This window comes from Polistes canadensis, unplaced genomic scaffold (assembly GCF_001313835.1).
Source record: "Polistes canadensis isolate GaletaPanama2010 unplaced genomic scaffold, ASM131383v1 scaffold_15, whole genome shotgun sequence".
In the NCBI taxonomy this organism is placed as follows: Eukaryota; Metazoa; Arthropoda; class Insecta; order Hymenoptera; family Vespidae; genus Polistes; species Polistes canadensis.
The window spans coordinates 1,395,547-1,407,661 of NW_014569562.1; the positions used below are offsets into that span (position 1 = coordinate 1,395,547).

The window sequence follows — 12,115 nt, forward strand, 5'->3', positions numbered from 1 at the left end:
GAAATATATTTCAGTCTTATTTCCAAATGTAATACTACAATTTAATTATAACAGCTATTAATTAATTTTGCAGATATGAGCAATGATAATTACTTACTCCATATATCGAGAATTTCAAAGATATCATATATTATTGTATATTACTAGAATATAAAAAATTTTTGTTTATAAATTAAATAAAAAATGTTATTACTTACATTTAATGAGTAACAGAATACATAAATACAATATACGAAGCAAAATTAATCTAAAAGTTTTATTGATATTACAAATATAAAGTTAGTTTCAATGAATTTAAAATTCTCTCCTCATGTTATTACAACTATGTCTGTATTCAATCTCATTGTCAATATAGTAAACAATAAATATATATACATATCTACAAACGATTTTGGTTTATTGTCAATTATTTAATTATCAATATTCTAGTCCAAACAATATATTAATATATAAGTTTCAAAGGGAATTATAGACAGTTAATAAATCTGATGAACAATACAAATAAATTTATTTTTTTTGACCTATTATTTGTATTGTTCATCAGATTTATTAACTGTCTATAATTCCCTTTGAAACTTATATATTAATTATCAATTATGTTTTAGTAGGAGTCAATATACACCTATAAAAATAAAAACCATAATGTGCATCCGTTAATCACGTTAATAGATAATTTGGAATATATTTCTGAAATATCACTTACTTCTGTTTTGATTTTTGATAAGGGTGTGCAGACCCAAGTCCACGTCTCTCTTTCATCCTTACTAATTTTAATGATGCATCTTCTAATATTGGTTTGGATGGTTTTATAATAGAGACGCACGACATTGTTTTAATCTTATTCTCTTTTAAGCTATTTAAAATAGCAATACTTTTAGCACTCATAATAGGATGTTGCTTTTGTGTATTCTTGTTCTCTTTATCAGGCGATTCAAATGCATGATTGAAAATTTTGTGTTTTTGATGCGTTTTTTTAAATTGTTTTGAAGAAATTTTATTAATCGGATGTACAGACCTCTTTACTTTATTCTGTAAGGATGCTGTATGATTACTTGTACCATTTTTATTTATAATTTGTATTGGATTCTGTTCAGTATTTATTATTGAATTCTGTTCAGAATTTATTATTGAATTAGTTCCATTTTTTTTATGTAATGTAATGGTTGTATCTAAAACTTCAACTGTGTTTTCTGTTTCACAGGTGTTCAAATTAAATGTTTTACTTAAAACATCCTCAGTAATTTGATCATTATGATTTTCTTCGTTAATAACTGATTCTACAAATACTGGCACTAAATTATTAAGGGRATCTTTTAACTGAGGTATACTTAAACAAGATAAACTGTAAATATCTTTTTCTTCGTCAATCAGTTCTGAATCTGACCATTTGATATTTCTAACGCCTTCGAGCGATTTAATTAACTGTTTAWATTCTTCTTTCATTTCCTTAGTCATTAACCCATAATCATTTATCAAATTATAATAACTTTGTAATATTGAACTTATTAGTTTGTGTATACTACACATTGAATGAAATTCACATTGTTGTAAACTAACGATTTTCTTAACATGTTCAAACTGTTGATGCAYTATACATGTGTCTATTTCTTGGATTGAAGAAGAATAAACATCTGCTAATTTATCACGCAAATTTTTATATAAAATCTCAGCATTTAGCTTTTGYATTTCTTCCTCGACTGCACATAGTTCTTTCCAAACTCCTTCCATTTGCACTTTCAAGGAACTTCTTTGTCGCTTAAAGTAATCTAAAGATTTGTTTATTCTTGTTTTTCCACTTGCATTCTGTTCTTCAAAAGACAAAATGTCCACAGCTGCCGTTAAATTATGCAATCTTTGATTAGCAACCTTATTGTAATGCATTCTAATACATAAAATTTTGTCTGCACTTTCCAAAGATAACATCTTGTCGCTTAATAATTTTTTCCTTTGACACAGTTCTAATAATTTATTATTTATTTCTGGTAAACTATCATCTATTTCYTCAGTAACAACTTTGGTTTCCTTAAGTTCAGGTTGTACTTGTACTAATCCACTTTCATAAKCTGCTAATTGTTGCTTTAAGAAATTAATTTCTTTCTTTTGTTCTTCTACTATTTTAATATATCCAGATATATACATTTTGCAAGATACAATATTCTTCTTAACACATGTTTTTATTTTCTTAGCTCTATTCGCRTATCTGAGAGTGTTATATGTATCTTCGTAATTCAAATTAGAAGGTGATATATTAGCAATCATAACAGTTTGACAATTACCACCAAGAGAATCCKTCAAGAGACGAGTTAGTTTAGAATCTCTATAAGGTATATGTTTAACACCATCTGCTAAATTATTGATACAATTTCCAAGTGCCAATAAGGACTTATTTATGTTAGCACCTTCTTTAAATCGAGCGCCTTTACATCCAGTGACTGATGCTCTTTCGGATCCAGCTAAATCGATCATAGACAATTTAACGTGTCTAGTCTGTCCATTCAATCTATTATTAATTTGAATATAAACTTGAAAAACTGCATGACTTCGGCTACTCTCTTGATTTGCATCTGTAGGATGTTGAGTACGATTTTTATTGCCTTTGGCTAATAAAAATAACAATTCTTCTGCGTTCTGTATAGGAATAATTTTAAGTCCTGCAACGATAACTGCGTTTCTAYTGTCTTCTCTTAAATGCAATTGTGTAGACTTATGTAATAAATCTTGAACATTTTCATTATAAATTTCTAAATAAGATACACCTAAATTAAATTCATTATGCCTACTTTGGTTTTCTATTTGAGAGAACAATTCTGCTACAGTGCGATAAGTTAACCCAGGATCATTAGCACTACCTAACATAGTATGAGTCTTTCCAGCACCCGTTGCACCATATGCAAATACAGAGCAATTATAACCATTTAAAAGACTTAAAATTAATTCTTTCGTAGTCCCTTCAAATATGTCATTATTTGTAGAAGTGTCACCAAAAATTCTATCAAACATAAATTGTAATTCTTTGTTTTGTTTTTTCAATAAATCACGACCTTTCTGTACAACACCTTGATAATAAAAAGGATTTTCTTTTTCCTTAGGGTCAAATATTAAAATTTTATCATCAAGTATATTGACGATTGTCTTAGAATTAAGTTGCAATTCATTAACATTTGGAGGTCGAACTCGTACTATTACTTTTATATTTGTTTCTGATTTATTCTTGTTTACCAATGATAATGATGATGTTGATGTTAATGTTGATGATGATGCTGCGCCGTTTCCATTTGCACTTGTTTTTAACAAGTTCCCAGATAATCGTTTTTTTACAAATTTTCTCACCTTATTAGGCGATAATGCCTTTGCCTGATCTTTCTTATTATATACCATTATGATGTAAATTCGACAAAAGTTCTAAATAATCTAACACTTCTTCTCCTTCTTCTTCTTCTTCTTCTTCTCCTTCTTCTTCTTCTTCTTTTTCTTCTTCTTCTTCTCCTTTCTTTCTATTTCTTTCTTTTTTATTTTCTTAACAATATGACCCGCAAAGAAAGCAATAATCTTCATTAACAGTGTAACTGTACCATTTCTTACGTTTGTCTCTCTTATTCAATTTTTATTAACACTTTTAAAAAGTTTTTCTTTCTTTTTTTCTTTAACACTTCTTTCCGAATTTTTCATTTAATTGCACTAAAAATATTTAAATATGTTGTGTTCGATTCTAACGATTCAACGATTCAACGATTTCTAAGTAAACCGTTAAGAAAACAAGCTAAGCTTTGAAATTCAAATTTTTCAGATGCCAGTTCTGCCAATCTTATATTTCACTATCGAAAATAACTATATTATGAAGTACTACTATAAAAATATCTGATAATCCACTAGAGGTAAAAACAATTAGTATGTTCTTTTCTTTGTTTTTTACAAATTGATAGTAGTTGACAATTTATAAATTAAATATCGTTTTATGTAGTAAAAATTATTCAAAGAATGATATTTGCTATTAAGTATTAATATTAAATCTTAGTCTCTGGTATATTTATAATATATGAAAAGTAGGCATTTTTAAAATTTATTTTTAAATGGAATTTGAAAAAGTAAAAATTCCTAAATTAAATTATATATTCCTTTTGATTACTTCCTGAAAAACTAAACCAATGATCGTTTACTTCCGGTAAGGTAGAATTCAAGTAAGATTTTTGAAATTAAACGGATCTTGAACAGAACGATAGGGTGTCAAAGCAAACAAAACGGTTTTTGAAATTTAATTGAATGAGTTTGTATATTCATATATTGAATTATGGATTGGTTACAAATAATTATTGAGTGGGTACGAAATTACCTTAAAATATTCATAAATTAATTAAAATTTGATCAAATATAATTTGCATTTTATATTCATGTTTATTGTGATTATTATGAATAACTATGTTTATACTTTCAATAAATTTAATAATTGAAAACATTGTGACGTTTTAATATGATTTTCTTTAATTATATTCATTGTGGTTCTTAATTAACATTTTTGTATAACGTATTTCAGATTAATTGTTTAAATGTTCTGGAAACACCAATTAAAGATATAGAAGAATTAAAAGAGAAACAGTTGTATGGACAGTTAATTGAATCATTGTAAGTATGATTAACGATTTTATATGTTTATTTTATATATATTTTACTTAATAATTTAAAGTAATTGAGAACTAATTAAATGAGATTTTCAAATATAAAATCCTTTCCTATTCGTAAACTAATTTTAATGATTATTTTTTATAGGACTTTGAGAAAAGATATAAGCAGTTCTAAGGATAAAGATATTCTTACTGCATTTATTAAAGGTAAGTGTATATATAAATATTGTTTATATGTATATAATATATACAGGGTGCCTCAGTTTTTATTTGCAATATTTTACCAGCACATTCTATAACAAAATTATTTTTCCCTTAGATGAATATCCTGAATTTCAAATTAATAAGGATCAAGTTGAAAAATATCCTGAAGACTTATATATCATGTCATTAGTACTATCTTATGCGAGTCAGAATTCTACTTTTCATTTACCGATGTGTACTAAATTACAACATGAAACACAAATTAAAATTAAATCTTTTCTTGAAATGGTATTACCTTACGGAAAGTCTATTTCTTTTGAAGTATTAAGAGACGCTATAATGGAGTTAATTGAAATTGAAAATAAAAATATATTTAAAACACCAAATACACGTTCTCTTAAGGAATTTTTTGGTTCTCCGGTAGTACGTTCTGCCCAAAGCAGTAGAATTTTAAATGAAAGAAATCGTGAGTTAAGACTTTTAAAATCCGAATTAGAAGTGGAGAGGTTTGAAAAAGCAGATCTTCAAGAGGATTTAAAAATAGAGAAAAACCAAGTGCAACGTTTAATAAAATTACTAGAAGAAAAATCATTAGAAATAAAAAAATTAAAAGAAGAAAAAAATAAACTAGCAACTCCAAGATCTTGTAAAAAAGGAAAGAATACATTTCGCAATGAAGATTATTACAAACGAGAAATACATAAATTAGAAAATCAGTTAATCCAATCTCAAGATAATGTTATTAAATTGGAAGATCATAAAACAACTGTTACAGAAAAATTAACATTTTTAGAGAAAAAAAATGTAAGTCTTAACGAAAAGTGCAATGGTTTAGAAAAATCTATAGAAATATTAACAGTAGAAATGGAGTCTAAGGAAAGAGAAATAGTAGATCTTAAAATAATTAATGAAGATTTACGTGCACATTTAAGAAAATTAAATGGAACATTGATAGAAGACAGCTTTGAAGTTGATGGGGCTATATTAGAAAATTCTTTGTTGGTACCTATGAATACAAGTGAAACTTTAAGTTCAGTTATTGACGTCCAACTTCAAGAAGCAAGAAATGAAAATACTTTATTAAAAACACAACTTAATCAGTTAAAGGAAAAGTTAGAAATCACTCTAAAAGAACATGAAGATTCAACGCATTTAATGACAATATTGCAAAATGAAGTGAAAATGTTAAATGATCTAAAATTAAAATTAAATGATGCTCAAGAAAAAATTGTATCTCTAGAGGAAAATAATATAATAATAAATAAGAGTTTAGAAGATTTATTAGCTCGTAAAGACGAACTTCTATTGCAAAGCGAAGAAAATGAGAAAGTATTAAATGAAAAAATAGATAATTTGAATAAATCATTGCATGATGAAACTATAAAATCTTCTGACTTGAGGGCTGCATTGGTCAAAGCAGAATCTCTTGTAACAGAACATAACAATATTTTAAAATCGATTGAATCCAAGGACAATGAAATAAGTTCTTTACATTTAAATATAAAAAATTTAAATTTGGAAAAAGATCGTTTGATCCACATACAAAAAGAAAGTGATAATAAGACAAAAGAGTCTGTCATACAATTAGAAACGCAATTATTAGATAAACAACATTTATTAGAGCAATTAAACATGGATATCAAATTAAAAGACGAAACAATATTGATATTACGATCGCAAATAGATAAATTGTCTAAAGAAACAATTGCATCAGAAATGATATTGAAAGAAATTACTAGAACTATCCAAAATGCAAAATCTGTTCATGATAATGCGTTAATGAGGCACGAAAAAGCGTTAAAAGAAAAATCCTTACAAATAAATCACTTGCAAACTCAGTTTAATCTGGCGAAAAAAAAACTTTGTTCACAGTTTGAAAGAGAAAAGTCGTTAAGAAGTAATTTAGAATGTAAACTTGCTAACAAAGATATTATAATTTCTGATTTAGAGAATAATATTAGTGAAATGCAAGAGTCTTTAAAAATAAAAATGGATGAGCTTAATGTATTTAAAGAATGTCATGATACTGTAAATAAAAAAAATAAAGAAATCGTAGAAACGTGTAAAGAATTAAAAGATTATATAAAAAAATTAAAGTGTATGTTTTCACAACTTTTAAATTCTACGCATGCACATGACAGTACTGTTAAAAATATATCAGATGAATCACAGACAAATGATAACAATGAATTCAACGTTATATCAGAGATAATTATCTTTGCTATTAATGATGTGAAAGCAATTAAAGAAGATATATTACATTTATCTGTAAAAAACACGAATTTAGAAAAAATCATTGATGATCAAAAGAAAATTATATTTGATAACGTAGAAGTTCAAAATGAAAATATAATATTGAGACAAAAGGTAAATGATTTTGAAATATCAGAACAAAATCATAAGAGTTATATTCAAAATATTATTAAAGAAAAGGAAAAAATACAAGAGATTTTATCTAAATTTATTTTGTCATTGGAAAATTCGAATGACTCTTTCATTTCATTGAAAAAAAAATGGGATCAAGTATTAAATGAATTTAATAATTTATCTACTATCACTAAAGATCTTAAATGTAAAGATATAGAACATTTGCAAACTAAGAAAAACATTCTTCAAAAAATGTTGAATGAATATGATATTAATTATTTTCAAAATATTAAATCCATAACCGATTTTATGTGGAAGAAATTTTCTAACATGGAGCAGAAATTAATGAACACTTATTTGCAGTATTTAAATGGTAATAAAGAAAGTTCCACTATTGAATGTAATATAGAAGAAAATGATGTCAAAGAGGAAGAAATAATCAAAGGAGAATTAGAAAACATCAGTAATATGTGCAATGATATTACTAAATCTGAAAAAGAGATAGAAGCTTTTAGACAATCAATTAGTTCATATAAGAAAAATTGTGTAGCTGGGCAAGTTAAACAAACTGTTAACGATAAAAAACTGCAAGTACAGATCGATCAGTTAGTGAAAGAGAAAAAAGAAATGAAGAATAAATTAGATATAATGAGAGTAAGGAATGCAAAATTAGAAAGAACATTGGAAGAAGTTAGAACCGAAAATAAAAAGAATAAAGAAGTAACACATCTTAAATCTCAATCAATTGATTTAAATGATCTGAAGAAGCAAGTGACACAGTTGAAACAAGACACTTTATTGTTACAAGAAGAAAGAGATAAATTACATAAAGAATTACAAGAGCAGGCTAAAAATAAAATATCTGAAACTCAATTAAAAGAAATTCATAGTAAATATGAAATGAAATTAGAAGAAATGAAACAACAAATGGTAAGTTAAATTCGCTTATTAAAATAATTATTATTTGATTAATATTATATATTTATAAATATTTTATTTGTATCCTCAGAAAATAGCTTATAATGAGCAAATGATGAAATTGAAAAAAGAACAAGAAAAAACTATAGAGCTTAAAGTAGAACAGTTACAATTAAAATTGGAGCAACAGTGTCAGAAGCATAAAGAGGAAATAGATAAATATAATACCCATATCAATGAATTAAATTCACAGTTTTGGAATGTCGGAGAAAAACTATTAACTGCGCAACAAGAAAAACAAGATGCTTTACAGCAATTGAATGATTTTAGGATTAAGCTATGTAATCAAATGGAACAAAAAACTACGAATTTTTCTATGCAACATAGAACTATTAAGTAAGTTTAAAAAAAAAAGGAATAATATTTTAGGTATGAGGCTAGCAACCAACCTTCGTAAAAACAATAAATCGCCCCTAGAAATAGCAATAAAAAAAAAAGCTATTATAACAGGACAAAGTCCTAATAAAAAAAGGAAGAAGAAGAAGGAATAATGTTTTGATATTGACTTTTTTTATTTTGTTTAGATTAGAAAAAGAAGAAATTCCTTTGGATAATAATATGCACGAAAATTCACGTACATTTATGAAAACATTGACAGAGGAAAATATAAATGAGAAACAACATAGTGCCAAAAATATGCATGCTATAGTCAATGCCTTTAAAGCGGAGGATGAAGAAGGAGAAGTTTTTGATAATATTTATTTAGGTACAAAAGAAACTTATTCAGAAACTGTTATGATGTTGCTAAACTGCAAAAACACACACACACACATACACATACACATGAACAGATAAGATAGAATTAGTTTATATATATATTAGAATAATCCATATATTAATTTAATACAGCGGATATGAAAGAAGGTCGTGGCTTGCCTGTAGTAGATTTTGATCGTTTATCTGCATTACAAATGAGAAATTCCCTTTGCAAACCACACTTGAAATCATCTTATCCAGCCGAAACACAATTTCAACCATTATATTTTACCGAAGAAGAAATAAAAGTAAGTTTTATAAATAAAATGTATAAAGTGTATCCGGTAACTGCACGTGTACTTGATAAATTTTCGAACTTATATTTTTTAGGAGCAAAGCCTTATGTGAACAAATTTTATTCTTCATTTATGATTTAATCGCTCGATTGTATCACCAGTTACAGGATACCTTGTATATATATTATTTTTAAGTATTTAAAACGTTTCCTTTGTTGTAAATATTGCTGTATTGTTATTTTTTTTTTTTTTTTAGACAGGTTCAGTTTCTGATGATGTTTTTAATGATAGTCTAAGTCAAATTCTCCTTCCTGAACAAAAAACGAAAAAAAGAGATAGAACGCAAGTAAGCATATTTTTTTATTTATGTATGCCTATCAATTAGCGTATTTTGTTTTGTTCTGTGTAATTGCCTAATTCTCGTATTGTAGCCGTCCTATAAAAAACCAGGTCCTCCAACACCTAGCAAAAATGGAGGTAGATTATCTTTACATGTAAGCAAAATTCGTGTGTAATCATGTTTTTATTGAAAGAGTTTAAGTAGTCAATCTTTTTTTAATTATAAATAATTAAAATTATCCTTGTGATGTTTTAATTATAACAAATAATTATTGTTTTTAATTTATGTGAACTATTTAGGGTAATGAATTGAAAAGCCCAAATTCAAGAATATTGAAGGAACGAAATGTTGATAGAAGGACCACAGCAACGCCGCGACGAACTAGAGGATTATTGTGCAATTTAAGACGCCAAGATGAGGTAAGGAATGTGATATATAATTAATTAAATTACAATTATATATAATTAATATTTATATTCACATTATTACAATTATTAAGATATATAATATTAACCAAATATTTGACAGAATGCTTCAAATACACCTAGAGCTCGAAGATTAAGTAAAATTTTTCGAAAGCAACGTTCAAATATGGATTAAAAATAATAATAATAATTAAGTGAGACACAAATGTGTATACACATTTCTTTATATTTTGTATTTTCTTTTTTTTTCCTTTTTTTTCTTTACAATAATGTACAAAATATGTGAATAGATTAATATAATATAAGTAAAATAATAATTTTATATATATATATATATTGAGAAAAAATCTTTTATTTAGACAAATCATTAATACTTTGGCGATAACAAGGATAAATTTTAAGTTTTCTTATCAAATATTTGTAAAATATAACATGATATATATATAATAATGCCCTATGAACGAAATTTATATTATAGAAAAGTCAGTCATTATTTAAAAATCGTATAACAAAAATTATTAACGATTTCTTTTTAAAAAACCGCATATTTTTTTAATTGCTTGATTTTAAATGGGGTCCCCGTGTATAGCATGCTTCGTGCATACTCATACGTACACATGTATATGGTTTCGAATTTGTATATGATGTGTACTTTTCAATTTATCCGTTTATTCTGAATCAGATTCCTATATAAAACAAATAACATGTAATTAAATATCTGGATTATTTTTAATTAATAAAATTATATAAAAAAATATACTAAAAATAATCAAACAGTTTCATATTAAATAAATATTAATTTATATAATTATTTTTGGAAATCAACTAATAAATTGAAACTCATCTAAATAGAAAACATAATTTTTAACAATTACCAGAGTCTATACCGTGTAAATATATCTTCTTATGGAATCTTTGTTATATTAATATAAGTAAATATAAAATACTAAATAAGATTGCAATATACATATATCATCCTAAACATGTACTGTACTTACCATATATTGACCCTCGATATATCGGCCTGAATTTCTCGACGTTCTTCGTAATTCTCTTGGTTCGGAATGCTCTTGATTTCGCCTCCTTTTACATAAATAAAAAAACAATTACAAATATATTGTATTTAATATCGTATTTAAAAAAGAACATAGAAATAATTTACTCACGGTCTTGATTGTATCTGCAAAGTTTTAAGACGAGTATCTATATCCTGTGAAGGACTTGTTGATGTATCCTCTGCCATAGATCCTGGAGATGTTTGTATTAACCCTGATTCTGTAGCTTCATAATATGTGTTTGATTTGGGACCACGTGTAATCGAAATTTTTGTAACTGGTAATCTGAAAGAATATAATATAATATAATTAATAAAAATGTAATACTTAGTAATATTGACATTATATTATTTATATTATAAAAAAAATGATTGAAATAGCACATCTCTCATTTTTATTAGTATTATACATAATATGAATAAAATTTTACTTACTGATTTTTCCGGGGACCACGTTTTTTCTTGTGTTTACTGAAAAACAATTCATAGTGATCAAAATATTGTATGCTTATACGGTATTTAAATAAAGAGACAAAAATTTAACGTCGATATTACTTCAATTAATGCATTATTAAATCTTTTCTATTTAATAGTGAAACAGATGTACATTAATTATGTATATATACTTACAGAATTAACCCAAGAAATAAAACAAAATATATATGTAAAATGATTCTGTAAGTTAATAATTATAGAGAACGGCGTGTTGTACATATCTGAAATTCTATTCCAAATTAGGAAATGTGAAATAATGGGTTAATTCTGTCACATTTCCTACAGTTTATTTAATTTGAAAAAGTATATCATGCGCTTGTAATATCAATTTCCAATTGCATGAATATAGGATTTGGGAGCTCTGGGAATAGAAGGTCTCGTTTAAATTAATATTACATATTTTTTGTATCTATCACCAATTTGTATTATTAATATATAAATAGAATACAAAGTTTAAACTTACTTGTTTTTAAATATTTATGTTGGATAAGAATACACACATCGTTCTCTATGTACTATCTTTTTCACTTTATCTTCAAAAATATTATAATTCATTATTATTTTTCTTTTGTTATACGCTATCTTAATTCTAATTTAAATGTTGACTTTATTTTCTTTTTCTTTTTGTTTGTTGAGAAATT

The 12,115-nt window shown here is 25.8% G+C and overlaps 3 protein-coding genes across 4 annotated transcripts in view; 1 reads left to right on the top strand and 2 right to left on the bottom strand.

Annotated features, from left to right (window-relative positions):
* Positions 1-594: 594 nt before the first annotated feature.
* Positions 595-3,420, bottom strand: LOC106793521 (kinesin-like protein KIF18A). Its single transcript, XM_014760521.1, has 2 exons — positions 704-3,420; positions 595-622 (listed from the first exon to the last, which is right to left on the bottom strand). Exons 1-2 carry the CDS (start codon positions 3,376-3,378, stop codon positions 595-597), a joined length of 2,703 nt encoding a protein of 900 aa, XP_014616007.1. The 5' UTR covers positions 3,379-3,420.
* Positions 3,421-4,137: 717 nt separating this feature from the next.
* Positions 4,138-10,126, top strand: LOC106793522 (putative leucine-rich repeat-containing protein DDB_G0290503). Its single transcript, XM_014760523.1, has 13 exons — positions 4,138-4,318; positions 4,532-4,620; positions 4,765-4,826; positions 4,939-5,999; positions 6,057-7,227; positions 7,387-8,120; positions 8,200-8,504; positions 8,693-8,874; positions 9,018-9,172; positions 9,417-9,506; positions 9,592-9,654; positions 9,800-9,919; positions 10,029-10,126. The coding sequence occupies exons 1-13, from the start codon at positions 4,289-4,291 to the stop codon at positions 10,098-10,100; spliced, it is 4,134 nt and encodes a 1,377-aa protein (XP_014616009.1). The 5' UTR covers positions 4,138-4,288; the 3' UTR covers positions 10,101-10,126.
* A 135-nt stretch (positions 10,127-10,261) lies between these two features.
* Positions 10,262-12,115, bottom strand: part of LOC106793575 (cohesin subunit SA-2) — an 8,346-nt gene continuing 6,492 nt past the window's right edge. For both annotated transcript variants that reach the window (XM_014760619.1, XM_014760618.1), the window contains exons 17-20: positions 11,415-11,450; positions 11,092-11,265; positions 10,924-11,008; positions 10,262-10,611 (exon numbers count right to left, since the gene is read on the bottom strand). In XM_014760619.1, the coding sequence (XP_014616105.1) occupies positions 10,594-10,611; positions 10,924-11,008; positions 11,092-11,265; positions 11,415-11,450 (313 nt within the window). In that variant the 3' untranslated portion in view covers positions 10,262-10,593. The remainder of the gene's footprint in view (positions 10,612-10,923; positions 11,009-11,091; positions 11,266-11,414; positions 11,451-12,115) is intronic.